Source organism: Nicotiana tabacum, chromosome 11 (assembly GCF_000715075.1).
Source record: "Nicotiana tabacum cultivar K326 chromosome 11, ASM71507v2, whole genome shotgun sequence".
Taxonomy (NCBI): Eukaryota; Viridiplantae; Streptophyta; class Magnoliopsida; order Solanales; family Solanaceae; genus Nicotiana; species Nicotiana tabacum.
Window position 1 is genome coordinate 164,956,013 of NC_134090.1, and position 24,458 is coordinate 164,980,470.

Here is a 24,458-nt window from a genome sequence, read left to right on the forward strand (position 1 = left end):
GATACTGATATCGGAGCACTTGGACTGCAGTGAGGGTGCTGTCTTCAGTCCACACAGGCGACCCAATGTAGTCATGCAGACGTCTGTGGGCCTTGGCGTCACCTCCTACCTTTCCTCTTTCTATTTTTACTTATTCAGAGACAGACTTATGTATTTCATTCACACTTTGTTTGTAGTATTCTTAGACTGTCTGTGAAGCTGTGACTCCAGTTCTGGGTAGTCTTGTTTAAACAGTTGTATTGTATATACTCAGTAGTTTTATTATTATTTTTCAATTTTGTTGTCTTTAAATTATTTCTCATAATTGCTAAAGGATTAAAAAGGGAAAAAGGGTAAATTGATCAAACAGTCGGCTTGCCTAGCTCACATTAGTAGGCGCCATCTTGACTCCCGAGGACGAAAAATCCGGGTCGTGACAAGTTGGTATCAGAGCTCTAGGTTACATGGGTCTCACAGTTCACAGATAAGCTTAGTAGATTCTGATGGATCGGTACGAAGACATCGGTATTTATCCCCCAAAGGCTACAAAGTTAGGAAAAACTTCACATTTATTCTTTCATGTCGTGCGGTTTGGTTTCTTAATGCTAATTGAATTTCTACTCTGTTCTTTCGCAGATGGCGAGAACACATACTTTCTCATCCACTAACCAGTATCCCGAGCCCCCAGTAGCAGCGCCTACGAGGGGCAGAGGACGAGGCCGAGGTAAGGGCAGAGCTCAACCTAGAGCAGCAGCACCAGCGGCGGAGCCTCAGGTTGACTTTGATGATGAGGTTCCGGCCCCTATAGTCCCGCTGGGCCTAGCTCAGGTCCCAGAGGGGTTTATTGCTACCCCAGTACTCCAGGATGCTCTGATATGTCTAGTGGTCCTTATGGAGAGCGCCACCCGGGCAGGTTTGCTTTATGTAGCTCCAGCCTTCTCCCAGGCTGGAGGAGGAGCCCAGACTCCTGCTACTCGCACTCCAGAGTATATGGCTCCCCAGTTTCAGACTCTAGCAGCTCAGCAAGTTGGAGCAGTTCAGCCGAGTGTGGTAGCCCAGACCGGTGATATAGCAACTTTGTCTGCCGATGCTTTGTGGAGATTGGACAAGTTCACCAAGCTCTTTACTACTACTTTCAGCGGTGCATCTTCTGAGGATCCCTAGGATTATCTAGACAGTTGTCATGAGGTTCTCAGGAACATTGGGATAGTGGAGAACAATGGGGTCGAATTTGCTACTTTTCGCTTGTCTAGTTCCGCCAAGACTTAGTGGAGAGATCATTGTTTGGCGAGACCAGACGGATCACCAGCTTTGACTTGGGAACAGTTTACTCAGCTATTTCTGGAGAAGTTTCTCCCCATCACTCATAGAGAGATCTATCGGAGGCATTTTGAGTGTTTTTGGTAGGGTTCTATGACTGTTACTCAATATGACACCAGATTCATAGACTTGGCCCATCATGCTCTTATCATACTTCCCATCGAGAGAGACAGGGTGAGAAGGTTCATTGAGGGACTTATCCAGCCTATTCGACTTCAGATGGCTAGGGAGTTAGGGAGTGAGATTTCTTTTCAAGAGGCGGCCAATGTGGCCAGGAGAGTGGAGATGGTTCTGTCATAGGGAGGTGGTCAGGGGTACGACAAGAGGCCTCGTCATTCAGGGAAATTCAGTGGCGCCACGTCTGGAGGCAGGGATTCGTATGGTAGAGGCCATCCTCCTAGGCTTTTTCAATCAACACTTTAGGTTTCTCATGGTGCTTCAGGTTACCGTGGTTCTCATATGCATTATTCTGATCAGCAGTCCTAAAGTGCACCACCAGCTCACTGGTTCAGAGTTTTCAGGGTCGTCAGCCCCAGCAATCGAGGGCTTGTTTTACTTGTGGTGACATGAGGCACATTGCTAGATATTGCCCTCTTGCACCGAGTAGTTCTCAGCAGCAGGGTTCCTATGCCATGGTTCAGGCACCGAGTGTTCCACAGCCCGCCAGCCAGCTAGAGGTGGAGGTAGAGGTATTAGAGGTGGAGCTCAGGCCGCTAGATGTGGAGGCCAGCCAACAGCAGGCCATCCTAGAGATGTAGTTCAGGGTGATGGGTCCCAACCCCGATGTTATGCTCTTCTAGCCAGGCCCGAGGTTAAGGCTTTCGATGCAATTATCATAGGTACTGTTCTGGTTTGTAGCAGAGATGTTTCAGTTTTATTTGATCTAGGATCTACATACTCCTATGTGTCGTCTTATTTTGCACTATATCTAGTCATTCCTAGTGATTCTTTGAGTGCTCCTATTTATGTGTCTACACCGGTGATTCTATTGTGGTAGATCGTGTCCATCGTTCATGTATAGTTGTGATTGGGGGTCTTGAGACTTGTGTAGATTTGCTTCTGCTGGACATGGTTGATTTTGATGTCATATTGGAGATGGACTAGTTATCACCTTACCACGCTATCTTGGACTGTCATGCCAAGACTGTAACCTTAGCCTTGCCAGTTTTTCCTTGTTTAGAGTGGAGAGGGACTCCTGGTCATTCTACCCGTAGTGTTATCTCTTATGTGAAGGCTCGGCATATGGTCGAGAAGGGGTGTTTGGCCTATTTGGCATATGTTCGTGATTCTAGTGCTGAGGTTCATTCTATTAATTCTATGCATGTTGCTCGTGGGTTCTCTAAGGTATTTCCTTTAGACCTGCCGGGTATGCCACCCGACAGGGATATTGACTTTTGCGTTGATTTGGCTCTGAGCACTCAACCCATTTCTATCTCGCCGTATTGTATGGGCCCGCCTGAGTTGAAAGAGTTGAAGGAGTAGTTGCAAGACTTGCTTGAAAAAGGTTTTATTAGACCTAGTATTTCGCTTTGGGGTGCGCCGGTGTTGTTTGTTAAGAAGAAGGACGGATCAATGAGAATGTGTATTGATTACTGGCAGTTGAACAAGGATACAATCAAGAATAAGTATCCATCACCGATAATTGATGATTTGTTTGATCAGCTTCAGGGTGCCAAGGTATTTTTGAAGATTGACTTGAGATCGGGCTACCATCAATTGAGGATTAGTGCATCCGATGTCCCTAAGACAGCTTTCCGCACTCGGAAAGGGCATTATGAGTTATTGGTGATGTCATTCGGGTTGACAAATGCCCCAGCAACTTTTATGGATTTGATGAACCGAGTGTTCAGGACTTACCTGGATTCGTTCGTGATAGTCTTCATTGATGATATTTTGATCTATTCCCGCAGCCGGGAGGAGCACGAGTAGTATCTTAGAGTGGTTCTTCAGACTTTAAGGGATAGTCAGTTGCATGCCAAGTTTTCGAAGTATGAGTTCTGGTTGAGTTTAGTTGCATTCCTGGGTCATGTGGTATCAGTGGAGGGTATTCAGGTTGATCCGCAGAAGATTGAGGCAGTTAAGAACTAGCCTAGACCAGCATCAGCTACAAAGATCCGGAGTTTCTTGGGATTGGAAGGCTATTATTGTCGGTTTGTGGAGGGGTTTTCGTCTATTGCAGCCCCGATGACCAAGTTGACCCAGAAGAGTGCCCAGTTCAGATGGTCTGACGAGTGTGAGGCAAGCTTTTAGAAGCTCAAGACAGCTCTAACTACGGCACCGATGTTGGTATTGCCCACAGGTTTTGGGCCTTATATAGTATATTGCGATGCATCTCGTATTGTACTTGGTGCAATGTTGATGCAGGATAGCAAGGTCATTGCCTATGCTTCACGATAGTTGAAGATTCATGAGAAGAACTATCCGGTTCATGATCTGGAGTTGGCAGCCATTGTTCATGCGTTAAAGATTTGGAGGCATTATCTGTGTGGCGTGGCATGTGAGGTGTTCACGGATTATAAGAGTTTACAGTACTTGTTCAAGCAGAATGAGCTAAATTTGAGGCAGAAAAGGTGGTTGGAGCTGTTGAAACACTATGATATCACCATCTTATATCATCCGAGAAATGCCAATGTGGTGGCCGATGCTTTAAGTAGGAAGTCAGCCAGTATGGGCAGTCTTACTTACATTTCGGTCGGTGAGAGACCGCTCGCTTTGGATTTTCAGGCTTTGGCCAATCAGTTCGTGAGGTTGGATGTTTCTGAGCCCAGCCGGGTGTTTGCTTGCACAGTCGCTCGTTTATCGTTATTGAAGCGTATCCAAGAACGGCACTATGATGATCCCCATATATGTGTCCTTAGTGACACGGTGTAGCACGGAGGTGCCTAGCAGGTTACCTTGGGAGATGATGGAGTTTTAAGGTTGCAGGGTCACATTTGTGTTCCTAATATGCATGGACTCCGAGAGTTGATTTTAGAGAAGGCCCATAATATCCCGGTACTCTATTCATCCGGGCGCCGCTAAGATGTGCCAGGATTTGCGGCAGCATTATTGGTGGAGGAGAATGAAGAAGTACATTGTTGCATATGTGGCTCGGTGTTTGAACTATCAGCAGGTTAAGTACGAGCATCAGAGGCCTGGTGGTTTGTTTCAGAGGATTGAGCTTCCTGAGTGGAAGTGGGAGTGGATCACTATGGATTTTGTTGTTGGACTCCCACAGACTTAGATGAAGTTCGACGCAGTGTGGCTCATTGTTGATAGGCTGACCAAGTCAGCACATTTCATTCATGTGGCAGTCTCCTATTCTTCCGAGAGGTAGGTGAGATCTATATCCAGGATATTATTTGTCTTCATGGTGTGCCCGTGTTTATCATTTCGAACTGAGGTATGCAGTTTACCTCACGTTTTTGGAGGGCAGTTCAGCGAGAGTTGAGCACACGAGTTGAGTTGAGCACAGCGTTTCATCCTCAGATGGACGGACAGCCCGAGTAGACTATTCAAATTTTGGAGGATATGCTCTGAGCTTGTGTCATTGACTTTGGAGGCTCGTGGGACCTGTTTTTGCCTTTAGCAGAGTTTGCCTAAAACAACAGCTACCAGTCGAGTATTCAGATGGCTCCTTATGAGGCTTTGTATGGTAGGTGGTATCAATCGTCGGTTGGATAGTTCGAGCCGGGGAGGCTCAGTTGTTGGGTACGGATCTAGTTCAGGATGCCTTAGACAAGGTCAGAATTATTCAGGATAGGCTTCGTACAGCTCAGTCCAGGAAAAAGAGTTATGTCGACCGCAAGGTTCGTGATTTGGCTTTCATGGTCGGTGAGTGGGTATTGCTTCAAGTGTTGCCTATGAAGGGCGTGATGAGACTTGGAAAGAAGGGCAAGCTTAGTCCTAGGTTCATTGGCCCGTTTGAGATTCTCGATCGAGTGGGAGAGGTGGCTTACAGACTTGCGTTGCCGTCGAGTTTATCAGTCGTGCACCCAGTGTTTCATGTGTCCATGCTCCGGAAGTATCACGGCGATTCATCCCACGTGTTAGATTTCAGCACTGTCCAATTGGACAAGGACTTGTCCTATGAGGAGGAGCTGGTAGCTATTCTAAACCAGCAGGTTCGTCAGTTGAGATCGAATAGTTTTTCTTCTATTCGTGTTCAGTGGAGAGGTTAGCCTGCTGAGGTATCAACCTGGGAGTCCGAGTTCGATATGCGGAGCCGTTATCCCCATCTTTTCCCCGACTCAGGTACTTTCTTCTTATGTCCATTCGAGGACGAACGATTGTTTTAGAGGTGGAGAATGTGATGACCCAAAAGGCCATCACTTGTTTTAGAAATAAATTCTACGTTTCGAGGCCTTAAAAACCTCTTTTGGCATTACCTCAATTTGCGTGCGCAGTTCGGGCACGTACCCGGAAAGCCATTATGTGAAAATTTATGAAACATTACAAATTTTGACTTTAAAATGAATTTAAGTTGACTTCGGTCAATATTTTGGGTAAACGGACCCGGACCCGTAATTCGACAGTCTCGGAGGGTCCGTAGGAAAATATAGGACTTGGGCATATGCCCGGAATCGAATTCCGAGGTCCCAACCCGAGAAATGAATTTATAAAGAAATTATTTTTTGGAATTATTTATGAGTTTTAGAAATGAAATATGTTTAAAATTTGATGGTGTCGGTCCCGTATTATGGTTCTGGAGCTCGGTACAGGTCTTATATGTGGTTTAAGTCGAGTCTGTGAAATTTGGTAAGAAACGGACTTGAAATGACGTGAATCGGACCATATTTGAGAAAAATTGAAAAATTTGAAGTTCTTAAGTGATTTCATGATTTTGATGCTAAATTCATAGTTGTTGATGTTATCTTGGCGATTTGATTGCACGAGTAAGTCCGTAGGGTATTTTTGAGGTAGTGTGAATGTTTGGTTTGGAGCCCCGAGGGCTCGGGTGAGTTTTGGATAGGCGTCGGAGTGTTTTTGGACTTAGAAATCTGGTATTTCTGTTGTTGCTGGTGTCTGAGTTTTTAACTCTATGTGATCGCGTGGTAACCCTCGCGAATGCACAACACAAATTGGGAGGAGGGTAGGTTTGCACTATGCGAATGCATAGACCTGGGTGCAAATGCGGAGCTTTGGGAGTTTACTCTACACGAACGCATAGAGTAGGAAGGGGGCTATAGGCTGGGTAGTTTTAACACTATGCGAACGCGGCCCCTAGCTTGCGAACGCATAGGTCAGGAGAGTCAAACCTATGCGATCGCATAGGCTTGTTCGCGATCACGTAGTGTATTTTTGCTCAGTCATTTAAAACAGTAATAGAAATGGGAGTCTTCATAATTTTCATAACTTCCTCTTCCAAACTCCAAATTGGGCGATTTTTGAAAGAGAACTTCACCACAAATTCATAGGTATGTAATCTTAGACTCATTTTCTTCAATTTCCATTAATACCCATTAGATTTCTAAGCCTAAATCATGTTCTTAAGGGTAAAAAATTAGGGATTTGGGTAGAGTTAGGATTTTTATATAATTGGGATTTAGACCTCTTTTTGGGGTCGGATTTTGGAACTAATTACATATTCGAGCTCGTGGATGAATGGATGATTGGGTTTTGATCCGAACCTCGTGTTTTGACCAAGCGGGCCCGGGGTCAATTTTTGACTCTTTGGGAAGAATGATAGGAAATCTATAATTAAGCATTGGAATTGGATTGTTTAGCATTTATTAATGTTATTAAGTCGATTATTTCTAGTTACAATTGATTTGGAATCAAATTCAAAAGGAAAAGTAGTGTTTGAGACTTGAGTTGGCGGTGGAAGTTCGAGGTAAGTGTTTGGTCTAACCTTAGCTTGAGGGATTAGGAGTCGTGTCTTATTTGCTACGTGTTAATCGTGGAGTACGACGTATAGGCATGGTGACGAGTATCTATAAGTCGGTGTCAAGTATGCTCGTGAGTCTTGTATTGTACTTGTTATGACTCCGTTGTGGTTTATTGAGCTTCATATGAGGATTATCATAATTGTTCCCTTGCCGGGATGTTATTATCATTGTTTTTCCCTTGTAGTGATATTATTATCATTATTGTTCCCTTGCTGGGATGTTATTGTCATATTATTTTTCCCTTGACGGGATGTTTGTTTTGATATTATTGTTCCCTTGTCGGGACCCTTTTATGATTAGTGTTGATAAAATAAATGGGAGCGGGTTGCACGCCTGCAATGGTAATATGTGAAATGGGAGCAGGTTGCACACCTGCAACAGTAATATAAGAAATGGGAGCGGGTTGCATGCCCGCAACGGTATCATATGAAATGGGATCGGGTTGCACACTTGCAACGGTATTACGTGTGTACCTGTTTCTTCTATTTCCTTATTTTTGCTGGTGATTGATTTATGGCATTCCTTATGTTTCTCTACTGTCGTTCTGTTGTTACCTGTTACTCCCTGCAGCATGTTTCCCCTGCCCAATTTTAATTGTAATTATCTACTTCTATTTCCGCTGTATATGATTTAACTGCACAAGTTTATTTGGTAGTCTGGTCCTAGCCTCGTCAATACTTTGCCGAGGTTAGGCTAGGCACTTACCAACACATGGGTCAGTTGTGCTAATACTACACTCTGCACTTTATGCAGATACTAATACCGGAGCGCTTGGACCGCAGTGAGGGTGTTGTATTCAGTCTACACAGGCAACCCGACGTAGTCCTGAAGACGTCTGCAGGCCTTGCCGTCACCTCCTATCCTTCCTCTTTCTATTTTTACATATTCAGAGACAGACTTATGTATTTCATTTAGACTTTGTTTGTATTGTTCTTAGACTGTCTGTGAAGCTGTAACTCCTGTTCTGGGTAGTCTTGTTTAAACAATTGTATTGGATATACTCAGTAGTTTTTTTTTTCTTTCGCTTGACTTAAATTCCGCTGTCTTTGAATTATTGCTCATAATTGCTAAAGGATTAAAATGGGAAGAAGGGTAAATTGATAAAATAGTCGGCTTGCCTAGCTCACATTAGTAGGCGCCATCACGACTCCTGAGGGCGCGAAATCCGGATCGTGATAGGATACTCTTAAACTATTTATTGGGACACGTTGGTCTGATAATTCCTTTTCACTAGCCATTGCATGTGTACCTAAAATAAAGCATAAGAGTTTTATACGTTATCAAAGTGACTAATTCAATAATTGGTTATTTTTATGATATAATGAAGATTCTTTACCTGAACGGATATAATTGTTGAAATCTGAGTGATTCAAGCATGACAATTGCAAATAACGCAAATCATTAATATTACACTGAATTAAATCATATAGTCTAATTTTTAATTCTATTTAAAACAAGCAACTTGAGCTGGCATAAGAATAAGTATTTTTAATCATACAACAAAGAAAAAAAAATAATACTAATTTAAGTAATAAGAGTTAGATCGAATGTCTAACCGATTTTCTGTGCTGAATGAATTGCAATTGTTCAATAACCTGTATTAAATTTATAAATTATGTGAGTTGTGAAATTAGACACGTCCAAAACATGAAACAAAAATTATATAATAAAAAGTTGTTAATACAACAATAAAGATGACATTTCGCTTTTTTACCCTTTAAAAATAGAAGTCCACATTAGACAAAATAGTAATTTATATTATTTTCCTAATATATAGGATTTGAAATCAGCTAAAATACTCTAATAATTAGAGCTTTGAAATTAAAAAAATACAAATTTGTGTAAACTAATATTATTAGAATTCTAAAGTCGGTTATGAACATGCCACTTTGACATTCCATCTATAAAATGGGATTTTTACATTCCTATGCCATATAGTAAACTATATTACCCTTCATGCTTAACTTCTAATATAATTACCTTTTATATACCTAATTACCATTTATGTACATTTTAGGGGTTTTAATGGTATTAATTAGTCTCCTAATTTAACTCTACCGTATATTCCCACTCCCCCCAACTTTCTCTCTCCAAATCTCACCCTCTTACCCACGTATCAAACCACACCCCACAATTTCTTCTTCAATCACCCACTATTTCCTCTTCTAAAACCAGCGAAAATCTATAACCCCTCCACCATTGACAACCATTAAAATGATTTGAAGCATTGAATTTGAATTTGGGTTTTCAAAAGACATTGTTTGTTTGGATTGTGAGATGACCCAAAAGGTCATCACTTGTTTAAAAATAAAATTCTACATTCTGAGGCCTAAAAAATCTCTCTTAGCATTACCTCGATTTGCGTGCACAGTCCGGATACTTAGACGGAAAGCCTAAATGTGAAAATTTGTGAAAAATAATAAATTTTGACTATAAAATAAATTAATTTGACTTCGGTCAACGTTTTGGGTAAACGGACCCGGGCCCATAATTTGACGGTCACGAAGGGTCTGTAGGAAAATATGGGACTTGGGCGTATGCCCGGAATAGAATTCTGAGGTCCCAAGCTCGAGAAATGAATTTTTTAAAGAAAATTATTTTCTGAAATGGTTTAAAGGTTTTGGAAATGAATTTTTATTAGAACATGTTGGTATCGGGGCCGTATCTTAATTCCGGCACCCGGTACAGGTTTTATATATGATTTAAGATAACTTTGTGAAGTTTGGAAAGAAAGGAAATCCGTTTGACGTGATTCGGACCTTAAATGCAAATTTGATGTATAAAGGAGTTTTGAGAAATTTCATTGATCTTGAGGTCTAATTCAATGTTCATGATGTTATTTTGGTGATTTGAGTACACGAATAAGTCTGTAGGATGTTTTTGAGGCTGTGTGTATAATTGGTTTGGAACCCCGAGGGCTCGGGTGAGTTTTGGATAGGCCACGGGATTGGATTTTTAGACTCAGAAAGTTGCAGAAACTTTGCTTGTATGATCAGGCATGTAGGCTTCGCATTTCCGAAGCCTGGATCGCAAATGCGAAACTAGCCCAAGCCTGTCTTGCTCGCAAATGAGATTAGTCCTATTTCAGCCTTGAGTCGCAAATGCGACTCCCCTCTCGATAATTCCAACTCGCAAATGCGAGGGTCCCTTTTGCAAATGCGAAAGTCCGGCTTTCCTGAAGGGTTCGCAAATGCGAACCTTGTTTCGTATTTCCCAACTTAGCAGATGTCGGGGTTTGCAATTTCGAATCCTTGTTCGCATTTCCCATACCTGCGACCTGTAACTTTATACTTAGATGATTTTAAACCCATTTTCACATCTTTTCAAAATACAAACTCCTTTAGGCGATTTTCCAAGAACAACTCTTCTTCCAAATCGATTGTAAGTTAATTTTAGCTCATTTTCTTCAATCATCAACATCTTTTAACATGATTTCAACTTAAAATCAATGATTTTCATGGGGGGGGGGGAATTAGGTGTTTTAGGTAGAACCTAGGTTTTTCAAAAATTGGGGATTTAGACCTCGATTTAAGGTCATATTTCAAAACAAATTATATATTTGGGTACGTGGGGGAATGGGTAATCGGGTTTTGGTTCGAACCTCGAGTTTTGACCATGTGGGACCCGGGGCGATAAACTCATTTTTATGCATTCAAATTGATTCATTTGGCATTTATTGATGTAATTAAGTAACTTGTGACTAGATACGAGCGAATTGGTGGTGGAATCAAGGGGTAAAGCTATAATTGAATCGTTAATTGTATTCGTGGCATCGAGGTAAGTGTTTGTTCTAACCTTAACTTGAGGGATTAGGAGTTGAGTCCTATTTGCTATGTGGTAATTATTGAGTACGACGTATAGGCATGGTGACGAGTATTTATACGTTGGTGTCTAGCATGCCCGTGAGTTTTTATATTGTGATTATCATGACTTAGTTGTATCTTTCATGCCTTAGTGGGAGCTTCTATTTGTTTTACAAAGATTGTGGAAGGAAATTGTGACCTACGAACATTGAGGAGCGTTGGCTCAAGTTGCATAACGAATTGTGAAAGTGCAAGAGATAGTTGATCCTCTAGAGCATTGGCTCGAGTTGTGAAGTGAATTGTGAAGTAAAAGTGAGAAAAAGAAGGGACTATTATGTTTTCACCCTTGCCGAGATATTGTTGACTTATTTGTTATCTCTCTTGCCGGGATTCTTATTGCAAATTTCCTTTATTCCCTTGCCCTATTGTTTGTGATTGTTGTTTGGGTAAGGAAGAGAGTTAAAGCATGAAGGGTGATGCCGTACATTGTTTGTATTTTTTTGTGAGGAAAGAGTGTAAAGCATGAAGGGTGATGTCGTGTATGATTGTGAGCAAAGTGTGTAAAGCACGAAAGGTGATGTTGTGCCACACGATGTACCATTCCGTGCTGATTTTATAATTTATATGGTGAGGAAAGAGAGTAAAAGTACGAAGGGTGATGCCCTACACACTTTTATTATATAATTGCTTTGGTGAGGACTAGAGTAAAAGCACGAAGGATGATGTCGTGTATTTATGGATTTCTAATTCTTTGTTAATATCCGAGTTATGTTGTTCTTTCATTACTTGATGTCTTTCTATTTGGAATTGTTATCTCCTCCACAGCATGATCCCCCTCCCATATTGATTGGTTATTTCTGTATTTCTTTTCCGTTGTATACATTTGAACTGCATAGGTTTATTTGGTAGTCTGGTTCTAGCCTCATCATGGCTTCGCCGAGGTTAGGCTAGGCACTTACCAGCACATGGGGTCGGTTGTGCTGATACTACACTCTGCACTATGTGCAGATTCCGGAACAGCTTTTGGACCATAGTGTCGAGGCTACCATCAGTCCACACGGAGATCCAAGGTAGACCTACAGGCATCCGCAGGCCCTGTCATCTCCCTCTATCCCTACTTTCATGTTTCATTTTCCTTACATTCAGAAATAGTGTACTATTATTTCTTCAAACTTTGTACGTAGTAAATATTAGACCGTCTGTGATACTGTGACACCAGGTTTTGGGTGGCTAAGACTTAAGTATTTATAATAGATGCAGATTTCAGACATTTAATTGTTATCTTCCGCTTAATTATTTAAAGTTCCGTTGTTTTCATGTTATCAACTTATATTTGTTAAAAAGAAGTAACTGGATAATGAAGTAAGTAGTTAAGGATTGGCTTGCCTAGCTCTCACTAGTAGGCGCCATCACGACTCCCGAGGGGTGAGAAATCCGGGTCGTGACAAGTTGGTATCAGAGCTCTAGGTTACATGGGTCTCACAGTTCACAAACAAGCTTAGTAGAGTCTGAGGGATCGGTACGGAGATGTATATATTTATCCACAGAGGCTACAGAGTTAGGAAAAACTTCACATTTATTATTTAATGTCGTGCGGTTTGGTTTCACAATGCTAATTGAATTTCTACTCTGTTCTTTCGCAGATAGCGAGAACACGCGCTTCCTCATCCACTTACCAGCAGCTTGATCCCCCAGCAACAGCTCCCATGAGGAGTAGAGGGTGAGGTCGAGGTCGTGCTAGAGGGTGAGGTAGGGGTAGAGCTCAGCCCCGAACAGCAGCACCAGCGGCGGAGCCTCAGGTTGACTTTGATGATAAGGTTCCGGCCCCAGCAGTTCCGGTGGGCCCAGCTCAAGTCCTAGAGGGGTTTATATCTACCCCAGTTCTTCAGGATGCTCTGGTCCTTCTGGTGGGCCTCATGGAGAGTGTCACTCGAGCAGGCTTGCTTCTTGTAGCACCAGCCGTCTCTCAAGCTGGATGAGGAGCCCAAACTCCTACTACTCGCACTCTGGAGCAGGTAGCTCCCCAGATTCAGACTCCAGCAGTTGAGACAGTTGGAGCAGTTCAACCGGTGTGGTAGCTCAGACCGGTGATGGAGCGGCTACGTCTGTTGATGCTTTGTGGAGGTTGGATAGGTTCACCAAGCTGTTCACTACTACTTTCAGCGGTGCATCTACTGAGGATCCCTAGGATTATCTAGACAGTTGTCATGAGGTTCTCAGGAACATGGGGATAGTTGAGACCAATGTGGTCGATTTTGCTAGTTTTCGTTTGTCTGGATTCGCCAAGACTTGGTGGAGGGATTTCTGTTTAGCTAGACCAGACGGATCGCCAGCTTTAACTTGGGACCAGTTTACGCAGCTATTTCTAGAGAAGTTTTTCCCTATCACTCAGAGAGAGGTCTATCAGAGGCAGTTTGAACATCTCCAGCAGGGTTCTATGATTGTTATCCAGTATGAGACCAGATTCATCGACTTGGCTCGCCATGCTCTTATCATTCTTCCCACCAAGAGAGAGAGGGTGAGGAGGTTTATTGATGGACTTATTTAGCCGATTCGTCTCCAGATGGTTAGGGAGGCTGGGAGTGAGATATCTTTCCAGGAGGCGGCCAATGTGGCTAGGAGAGTGGAGATATTTCTGTCATGGGGACGTGGTCATGGGTCAGACAATAGGCCCCGTCATTCAGGCCGATTCAGTGGTACCTCATCTGGAGGTAGGGATTCATATGGTAGAGGCCATCTCTCTAGGTCTTTTCAGTCGGCACTTCAGGTTTCTCATGGTGCTTCAGGTGGCTGTAGTCCTCAGATGCAGTATTCTGATCAGCAGTCTTACAGTGCACCACCTGCTCCTATCAGTGCAACGCTGCTTCAAAGTTTCTGGGGTGGTCATTCAGGTTGTCAGGGCCAGCAGACTCAGCAGCCGAAGGCTTGTTACACTTGTGGTAATATAGGTCACATTACTAGGTTTTGCCCTCAAGCACCGAGTAGTTCTCAGCATTAGGGTTCTCATGCCATGGTTCAGGCACCAGGTGTTCCACGGCTCGTCCAGCCAGCTATAGGTGGGGGTAGAGGTGCTAGAGGTGGAGGTAGAGGTATTAGAAGTGGAGGCCAGCTAGCAGCAGGTCGTCCTAGAGATGTAGTTTTGGGTGGTGGGGCCCAGTACCGATGTTATGCTCTTCCAGCCAAGCCCGAGGCTGAGGATTCATATGTAGTTATTACAGGTATGGTTCTGGTTTATGATAGAGATGCATTTATTTTATTCGATCCAGGGTCTACGTACTCGTATGTGTCATCTTATTTTGCACTGTATCTGGTCATGCCTAGTGATTATTTCAGTGCCCCTGTTTATGTGTCTACACCGGTGGGTGATTCTATTGTGGTAGATCGAGTCCATTGTTCATGTATAGTTGTGATTGGGGGTCTTAAGACTCGCGTAGATTTGCTTCTTCTGGACATGGTTGATTTCGATGTCATATTGGGGATAGACTGGTTATCACCTTACCACGCTATCTTGGAATGTCATGCCAAGACTGTGACCTTAGGTTTGCCGAGTTTGCCTTGTTTAGAGTGGAGATGGACTCCTAGTCATTCTACTCGTAGTGTTATCTCTTATGTGAAGGTTTGGCATATGGTCGAGAAGGGGTGTTTGGCCTATTTGGCATATATGCGTGATTCTAGTGCAGAGATTCCTTCTATTGATTTTGAGCCTATTGTTCGTGAGTAAACTGAGGTTTTTCCTTCATACTTGCCGAGTATGCCACCCAATAGGGATATTGACTTTTTCATTAATTTGGCTCCGGGCACTCAGCCCATTTCAATTCTGTCGTATTGTAGGGCCCCACCAGAGTTGAAAGAGTTGAAGGAATAATTGCAAAACTTGCTTGAGAAGGGTTTTATTAGGCCGAGTGTTTTGCCTTGGGGTGAACCGGTGTTGCCTGTTAAGAAGAAGAATGGATCGATGAGAATATGTATTGATTACCAGCAATTGAACAAGTTTACAATCAAGAATAAGTATCAATTGCCGAGGATTGATGATTTGTTTGATCAGCTTTAGGGTGCCAAGGTATTTTCAAAGATTGACTTGAGATATGGCCACCATCAGTTGAGGATTAGGGCATCTGATGTCCCTAAGATAGCTTTTCGCACTCGGTACTAGCATTATGAGTTCTTGGTGATGTCATTCGGGTTGACAAATGCCCCAGCAACTTTTATGGATTTGATGAACCGAGTATCCAGGCCTTATTTGGATTCGTTTGTGATAGTCTTCATTGATGATATTTTTATTTATTCTCACAGCCGAGAGGAGCACGAGCAGCATCTTAGAGTGGTTCTTCAAACCTTGAGGGATAGTCAGTTATATGCTAAGTTCTCGAAGTGTGAGTTCTGGTTGAGTTCAGTTGCATTCCTGGGTCATGTTGTATCAACGAAGGGTATTCAGGTTGATTCGAAGAAGATTGAAGCAGTCAAGAACTGGCTTAGACCAGCATCAGCTACAGAGATTTGGAGTTTCTTGGGATTGGTAGGCTACTATCGTCGCTTCGTGGAGGGGTTTTCATCTATCGCAGCCCTGATGACCAGGTTGACCCAGAAAGGTGCCCAGTTCAGATGGCCGGATGAGTGTGAGGAGAGCTTTCAGAAGCTCAAGATAGCTCTAGCTACGGCACTGATGTTGGTATTGCCCACAGGTTTAGGGCCTTATACAGTATATTGTGATGCATCTCATATTGGACTTGGTGCAATATTGATGTAGGATGGCAAGGTCATTGTCTATGCTTTGCGATAGTTGAAGATTCATGAGAAGAACTATCCGGTTCATGATTTGGAGTTGGCAACCATTGTTCACGCGTTGAAGATTTGGAGGCATTATCTGTATGGCATGGCATGTGAGGTGTTCACGGATCACAAGAGTCTTCAGTATTTGTTCAAGCAAAAGGAGTTGAATTTGAGGCAGAGGAGGTGGTTGGAGTTGTTGAAACATTATGATATCACTATCTTATATCACCCGAGAAAGGCCAATGTGGTGGCCGATGCTTTGAGTAGGAAGTCAGTCAGTATGGGCAGTCTTGCTTATATTCCGGTCGGTGAGAGACCGCTTTCTTTGGATGTTCAGGCTTTGGTCAATCAGTTTGTGAGGTTGGATGTTTTTGCGCCCAGCCATGTGTTAGCTTGCACAGTCGCTTGCTCTTCATTATTTAAGCGTATCCGAGATCGGCAGTATGATAATACCCATTTGTGTGTCCTTAGAGACACGGTGCAACACGGAGGTGCCAAGAAGGTTACCTTATGTGATGATGGAGTTTTGAGATAGCAGGTTTGACTTTGTGTGCCTAATATGGATAGGATTCGAGAGTTGATTTTAGAAGAGGCCCATAGTTCCCGGTACTCTATTCATCCGAGCGTCGCGAAGATGCATCAGGATTTGCGGCAGCATTATTAGTGGCGGAGAATGAAGAAGGACATCATTGCATATGTGGCTCAATGTTTGAATTGTTAGCAGGTTAAGTACGAGCATCAGAGGCACGGTGTTCATTTCAAAAGATTGAGATTCCTAAGTGGAAATGAGAGCGTATCACTATGGACTTTGTTGTTGGTCTCCCACAGGCTCAGAGGAAGTTCGATGCAGTGTGGGTTATTGCTGATAGGCTGACCAAGTCAGCGCATTTCATTCATGTGGCTGTCTCTTATTCTTCCGAGAGGTTAGCTGAGATCTATATGTGGGAGATTGTTTGTCTTTATGGTGTGCTCGGGTCTATTATTTTGGACCGAGGTACGCAGTTTACCTCGCATTTTTGGAGGGCATTTCAATGAGAGTTGGGCATGCGGGTTGAGTTGAGCATAACATTTCATCCTCAGACGGACGGGCAGTCCGAGCGGACTATTCAGATTTTGGAGGATATGCTCAAAGCTTGTGTCATTGACTTTGGAGGCTCGTGGGATCAGTTTTTGCCTTTAGCAGAGTTTTCCTACAACAACAGCTACCAGTCGAGTATTCAGATGGTTCCGTATGAGGCTTTGTATGGTAGGCGATGTCGGTCTCCGGTTGGATGGTTTGAGCCGGGAGAGGCTCGGTTGTTGGGTACGGATCTAGTTCAGTATGCCTTGGACAAGGTCAGGATCATTCAGGATAGGCTTCGTGCAGCTCAGTCTAGGCAAAAGAGTTATGCCGACCACAAGGTTCGTGATTTAGCATTCATGGTCGGTGAGCGGGTATTGCTTCGAGTGTCGCCTATGAAGGGCGTGATGATATTTGGGAAGAAGGGCAAGCTTAGCCCTAGGTCCATTGGCCAGTTTGAGATTCTTGATCGAGTGGGGGAGGTGGCTTATAGACTTGCGTTGCCTCCGAGCTTATCAGTCGTGCATCCAGTGTTTCATGTGTCCATGCTTTGGAAATATCACGGCGATCCATCCCACGTGTTAGATTTCAGCACTGTCCAGTTGGACAAGGACTTGTCTTATGAGGAGGAGCCGGTAGCTATTCTAGACCGGCAGGTTCGTCAGTTGAGATCGAAGAGTTTTCCTTCTGTTCGTGTTCAGTGGAGAGGTCAGCCTGCTGAGGCATCGACCTGGGAGTCTGAGTCCGATATGCGGAGCCGTTATCCCCATCTTTTCCCCGACTCTGGTACTTCCTTCTTCTGTCCGTTTGAGGACGAACGGTTGTTGCAGATTTCAACTGTTGCATTGCAGGCCTGCAGGCTTCGCGAGTTTTTAAAAACATCTCTTAGCATCACCTTGATTTGCGTGTCCGAATGCGTAGCCGGAAAGCCTAAATGTGAAATTCTGTAAAAAAAATGGATAAATTTTGACTATAAAATGAATTAATTTGACTTCGGTCAACGTTTTGGATAAATGAAACTGGACCCGTGATTTGACGGTTCTGGAGGGTCCGAAGGAAAATATGGGACTTGGGTGTATGCTCAGAATCGAATTGTGAGGCCCCAAGCCCGAAAAATGAATTTTTTAAAGAAAATTATTTTCTGAAATTGTTTAAAGGTTTTGGAAATGAATTTTGATTAGAACGTGTTGGTATCGGGCCCGTATCTTAGTTTCGGCGCGCGGTATAAGTCTTATATATGATTTAAGATAACTCTGTGAAGTTTAGTGAGAAATGAAATTCGTTCGACATGATTCGGACCTTAAATGCAAATTTGATATTTAAAGGAGTTTTGAGAAATTTCATTGATCTTGAGGTCTAATTCGATGTTCATGATGTTATTTTGGTGATTTGGGTACACGAATAAGTCCGTAGGATATTTTTGAGGTTGTGTGTATAATTGGTTTAGAGACCCGAGGGCTCGGGTGAGTTTTGGATAGGCCACATGGTGGATTTTTAGACTCAAAAAGTTGCAGAAACTTTGCTGGTATGATCAAGCCTGCAGGCTTCGCATTTGCGAAACCTGGATCACAAATGTGAAACCAGCCCACGCCTATCTTGTTCGCAAATGCGAGGCTTTGATCGCAAATGCGATTAGTCCTATTTCAGCCTTGAGTCGCAAATGCGACTCCCCTCTCGCAAATTCCAACTCGTAAATGCAAGGGTCCCTTTCGCAAATGCGAAAGTCCAGCCTTCCTGAAGGGTTCGTAAATGCGAACCCTGTTTCGCATACCCCAACTTAGCAGAGGACGGGGTTCGCAATTGTGAACCCCTATTCGCATTTCCCATACCTGCGACCTGCAACTTTATACTTAGACGATTTTAAACCCATTTTCACATCTTTTCAAAACACAAACTCCTTTGGGTGATTTTCCAAGAACAACTCTTCTTCCAAATCGATTGTAAGTTAATTTTAACTCATTTCCTTCAATCATTAACATCTTTTAACATGATTTCAACTTAAAATCAATAGTTTTCAAGGAGAAATTGGGTGTTTTGGATAGAACCTAGGTTTTTCAAAAATTGGGGATTTGGACCTCGATTTGAGGTCCGATTTCAAAACAAATTATATATTTGGGTTCGTGGGGGAATGGGTAATCGGGTTTTGGTTCGAACCTTGGGTTTTGACCATGTGGGCCTGGGGGCAATTTTTTGACTTTTGGGGCAAAACTTTGGAAAACTCATTTTTATGCATTCAAATTGATTCATTTGGCGTTTATTGATGTAATTAAGTAACTTGTGACTAGATATTTGTGATTTTGTGGTGGAATCAAGGGGTAAAGCTATAATTGAATCGTGAATTGTGTTCTTGGCTTCGAGGTAAGTGTTTGGTCTAACCTTAGCTTGAGGGATTAGGAGTTGCGTCTTATTTGCTATGTAGTAATTGTTGAGTACGACGTATAGGTATGGTGACGAGTATTTATAAGTTGGTGTCTAGCATGCCCGTGAGTCTTTATATTGTGATTATCATAACTTCTTTGTATCTTTCATGCCTTAGTGGGAGCTTCTATTTGTTGTACAAAGATTGTGGAAGGAAATTGTGACCTATGAACATTGAGGAGCGTTGGCTCAAGTTGCATAACAAATTGTGAAAGTGCAAGAGATAGTTGAACCTCTAGAGCATTGGCTCGAGTTGTGAAGTGAATTGCAAAGTAAAAGTGAGAAAAAGAAGGGATTATTATGTTTTCACCCTTGTCGGGCTATTGTTGGCTTATTTGTTATCTCCCTTGCTGGGATGTTGATGTTATTGATGTTGTTCCCTTGCCGGAATTCTTGTTGCAAATTTCCTTTATTCCCTTGCCCTATTGTTTGTGATTGTTGTTTGGGTGAGGAAGAGAGTTAAAGCATGAAGGGTGATGCCATGCATTGTTTTTTTTGTGAGGAAAGAGTGTAAATGAAGGGCGATGCCGTGTATGATTGTGAGGAAAGAGTATAAATCACGAAGGGTGATGTCGTACCGCACGATGTACCATTTCGTGCCGATTATATTGATTATGTGGTGAGGAAAGAGAGTAAAAGCACGAAGGGTAATGCCCTGTACATTTTTATTATATGATTGCTTTGGTGAGGATGAGAGTAAAAGCACGAAGGGTGATGTCGTGCATTTATTGATTTCTGATTCTTTGTTAATATCCGAGTTATGTTGTTTTCCTTCGTTTATTTGATGTTCCTTCCATTTGGAATTGTTATCTTCCCCACACCATGCTCACCCTGATAACTGCGATTCCTACATGTTTTATACCCATTTTTACCTAAGCTTTGTGCATTAACTGTCAGAAATTAGTCCCAAAATGTTTACAAGTTGCGCTTGATTGCAGGTTTGAGCGACAAGACGACAAATACTAAAGATCGGCTCAAAAAGGAGTCAAATCTGCCAAGTGTTAAAAGACAACTGAAAGGGGGGATCAAAAGGACCTGCACGGTCCGCACTGTTTTGTCACGCGGCCACGCAGGAGAGTTCAGAAGCTGGACATCTTCAAGTTCAACCTGCGTGGTCCGCACTGTTCTGCCACACGGCCGCGTAGGAAAGTTCAGAAGACATGATATCTTCAAGTCAAGCTGCGCGGTCCGCGTCCCTTTTTACGCGGTCTGCGCCTAAGAGTATGAGAGACTCAATCATTCAAGGCAAAAGCCCACGCGGCCGCGCACCTAATCAGTGCGGTCCGCGTGGATGAAGTTCACGCGGCCGCGCGTCACTTTTGTGTGGTCCGCGCCCCCAGTCCCAGAAGCAAGATATGAAGGCCCAAAACCCTACGCGGCCGCGCATCATTTATGCGCGGTCCGCGCCAGACCCTCAGGGGTATTTTTGTCTGGTTTTTCCTGTGTAGTATAAATAGAACATTTTACTTTTTAGAAGTAGTTTTTTTTCGAGATCTGTTTTGAGAGCATAGAGCAGCTGAACTCGGGATTTCATGATTTTAGCCTATTTTGGGCAATTTTTCTAGTATTAACGTGGATTTGAGTAGATTAACATTGTAGTTAATTGTTATGTCAATTTCATCTATTATTTCTTCAATTTTTGTTTCTATTATGGCTAGCTAAACCCATTAGCTAGGGTTGTGGCTCAACCCTAGTGTGGGTAATTAATGGGTGTGATTGTTTAGTGCATGAATGATGTTGGGTATTTGTTATTTGAATTAATCTTATGTTTTCATTAAGATTTGGTGGTTGCAAACACTAAGTCTAGCTTAGTGAGTCTTGACTCTTCTTGAGAAAGAGAGTCTATGACCCCAAGATTAATTCCAACAAGGAATTGGGATGGACCCATGAGAATGGTAGTCCCAATTAACGGGTTAAACCTCGAGAGAGTAATTACCCAACTTGAACCATAAGTTGCTTGGGTAAAATGGCCTACCCATTTGGTCTCAAGAGAGGCAATTGGGCAAAATCACTCTCTCTACCGAGAGGTGTGAGAGTGAATGCAAAAGTGCAACGGTTATAGCATAAGTCTCATAGTCATCATTCTTGCATTAGGAATCTCTACCCGTTAGTTGACCACCTAGGTACATGCCACGACCCTAGTGCCTTTCTCTATATTGCATACAACTTAGAATCATAATTTTAGCATAACTTAGTTTTACAATTGTAGTTGATAAATTGTAGCTATTAATCAAAAGAAAACCAAAAATGTTAGAAGATCAATTAGGAGCTAAAACATAGTCCTAGACTATACAAACACGCAACTCCAAATTGAAGTTCCCTGTGGAAAATTGACCCCGATACCGCTATTGGGTAAAAGTATTAGCGCCCACTCTTCCTCAGGTTGAGTCCGTTGTGATCACTTTTTGGCGCCGTTGCCGGGGTAACGATATATGATGGAAATCTTCACTGACATGGTGGAGGACATTTTGGAGGTCTTCATGGATGATTTTAGTGTGGTTGGGGACTCATTTGGTGATTGCTTGCAAAACTTGGATCGTGTGTTGGCCCGATGCGAAGACACAATCTTGGTTCTCAATTGGGAGAAATGCCATTTTATGGTAGAAGAAGGAATTGTGTTGGGTCACAAAATTTCAAAAAGAGGGATTGAGGTTGATAAGGCAAAAATTGAGGTTATCTCAAGGTTCCCTCCCCCTACTTCTGTCAAAGGGATGAGGAGTTTTCTTGGTCACGCGGGTTTCTACCGAAGATTCATCAAAGACTTCTCTAAGGTAGTTAACCCGTTGTGTAAATTGCTAGAGAAAGATGCCAAATATGTGTTAGATGAGAAATGTATGGAGGCTTTCGAGCTTCTAAAGCAAAAGTTGACGACTACCCCCATCATTACTGCACCAAATTGGAGCTTGCCTTTTGAGCTCTTGTGCGACGCTAGTGATGTTGCGGTGGGGGCGGTCTTGGGCCAAAGAATCAACAAAATGTTCCATCCGGTGTACTACGCAAGTAAGACAATGAATGAAGCTCAAAGGAACTACATGGTCACCGAGAAGGAATTGCTTGCCATTGTTTTTGCCATGGAGAAGTTTCGACCATACCTTATGGGGGCCAAAGTGATTATTCATACCCATCACGCCGCCCTTAGGTATTTGATGACGAAGAAAGATTCTAAAGCGAGGTTAATGAGATGGGTGCTTCTTCTTCAAGAATTTGATTTGGAGATTGTTGATAGAAAGGGTAGTGAAAATCAAGTGGCGGACCACTTGTCTCGATTGGAGGAGGAAGGGAGGCCTTTGGACGGCCTTGAGATAAATGATGCTTTTCCAGATGAACAACTCCTCTTGGTTTCAATGCTAGACATGCCATGGTTTATCGACATTGCCAATTATCTTGTTACCGGTGTGGTTCCGTATGAGCTCTCTTCTAACCAAAGGAAGAAGCTCAAGCGGGATTGCTTGGACTACTATTGGGATGAACCGTATCTTTTCAAAATTTGCACCGATGATGTAATTCGCCGGTGTGTTCCCGAAAAAGAGCAATTGAGTATTGTGCAAGCTTGTCACTCTTCGCCCTATGGTGGCCATCATGGCGGGGCGAGGACGGCGTCTAAAGTATTGAGTTGTGGTTTCTATTAGCCTTCTTTGTTCAAGGATGCCGGTGACTTTGTGAAAAGATGTGATGAATGCCAACGTGCCGGAGGGATTTCGAAGAAAGATGAGATGCCCCTTAACACGATTCTAGAGGTTGACATTTTTTATGTTTGGGGGATAGACTTTATGGGACCATTCGTAAGTTCTTGTGGCAACACTTACATCTTGGTAGCGGTTGATTATGTGTCGAAATGAGTTGAGGCCATAGCTTTGCCAAATAATGAAGCTCGAAGTGTGGTGGTGTTCTTGAAAAAGAGTATTTTCACGAGGATTGGTACTTCACGTGCTATCATCAGTGACGGGGGTTCTTATTTTTGCAACCGGGCTTTTGACTCTTTGCTATCCAAGTATGGGGTAAATCACAAGGTGACCACTCATTATCATCCTCAAGCGAGTGGCCAAGTTGAGGTGTCCAACCATGAGATCAAGAGTATTTTGTCCAAGACTGTCAATGCAAATAGGACCGACTGGTTAAAGAAATTGGATGATGCTCTTTGGGCTTATCATACAGCTTTCAAAACTCCGATTGGTATGTCGCCGTATCGTTTGGTGTTTGGGAAGGCTTGTCATCTTCCAGTAGAATTGGAACATAATGTTATGTGGGCTCTGAAAAAGTTGAACTTAGAATGGGATGTAGCTGCAAATCTCCGGGTTGAGCAATTGAATGAACTTGATGAGTTTAGGTTTCATGCTTACTCTAGCTCGTCCTTGTATAAGGACAAGATGAAGTACCTTCATGACAAGTATGCCCGAGGGAAGGAATTCAAAGTTGGTGACATGGTTCTTCTTTTCAATTCCCGGTTGAGGTTATTTCCGGGAAAGCTGAAGTTTAAGTGGAGCGGCACCTTTGAAGTGGTTGGTGTAACTCCCTTTGGTGCCATTGATCTCAAAAATAAAAATGGAGAAGTTTTCCGAGTCAATGGGCATCGTGTCAAGCACTATTTGGGAAAGATTGATGACAGCCACGTGGTGGCATGCATTCATTTGAAATGACTGTGATGGTAACATGCATCGTGCCGCGACGTTAAATCAAGCGCTTCTTGGGAGGCAACCCATGTCTTTTTTTTTCCTTTTCTTTGTTTTTCTGTTGTAGAGTAGGATTTTTGAGCTGATAATTTGTGAAGTGTTACAGGGAATAATGTTGAACCAGTGCAGGGCAAAAGTGCAAAAAATGGTCAGTCCCTGATAATGGCCTATGCGGCCGCGCACCAAAGCAGTGCGGTCCACGTGGGCTTGAGCAGCTGAGAGTTCATTCTCAGAAAATTCAACGCGGTCCGCGTCCCTTGCTGTGCGGTCCGCGTGTGAAAACTTAAAATGGCATGCTCTCTGATAAAATTCCTATGCGGCCGCGGTCCAAAGCAGTGCGGTCTGCGTGGGAAAAGCTGAAATCACCAAGTCTCTGATAACTTCCACGCGGCCGCGCACCAAAACAGTGCGGTCCGCGTGGGCTGAGCAGTCAAATGTGAAGGAATAAAAACCAGCGCGGACCGCGACCATTTTCATGCGGCCGCGCTGGTAGGTAAGTTGTGAGTCCCCAGGGTTTTTCTATAAATAGAAGCCTTGGGCCTCATTTGAACCTTTTCGCAAATTTTCATCT

The 24,458-nt window shown here is 43.1% G+C and overlaps 1 protein-coding gene across 1 annotated transcript in view; it reads left to right on the plus strand.

Annotated features, from left to right (window-relative positions):
* LOC142166118 (secreted RxLR effector protein 161-like) overlaps positions 1-24,047 on the plus strand; it is a 40,560-nt gene extending 16,513 nt beyond the window's left edge. The window contains exon 2 of the mRNA XM_075224537.1: positions 23,955-24,047. Within this exon, the coding sequence (XP_075080638.1) occupies positions 23,955-24,047 (93 nt within the window). The remainder of the gene's footprint in view (positions 1-23,954) is intronic.
* The last annotated feature ends 411 nt before the right edge of the window (positions 24,048-24,458 follow it).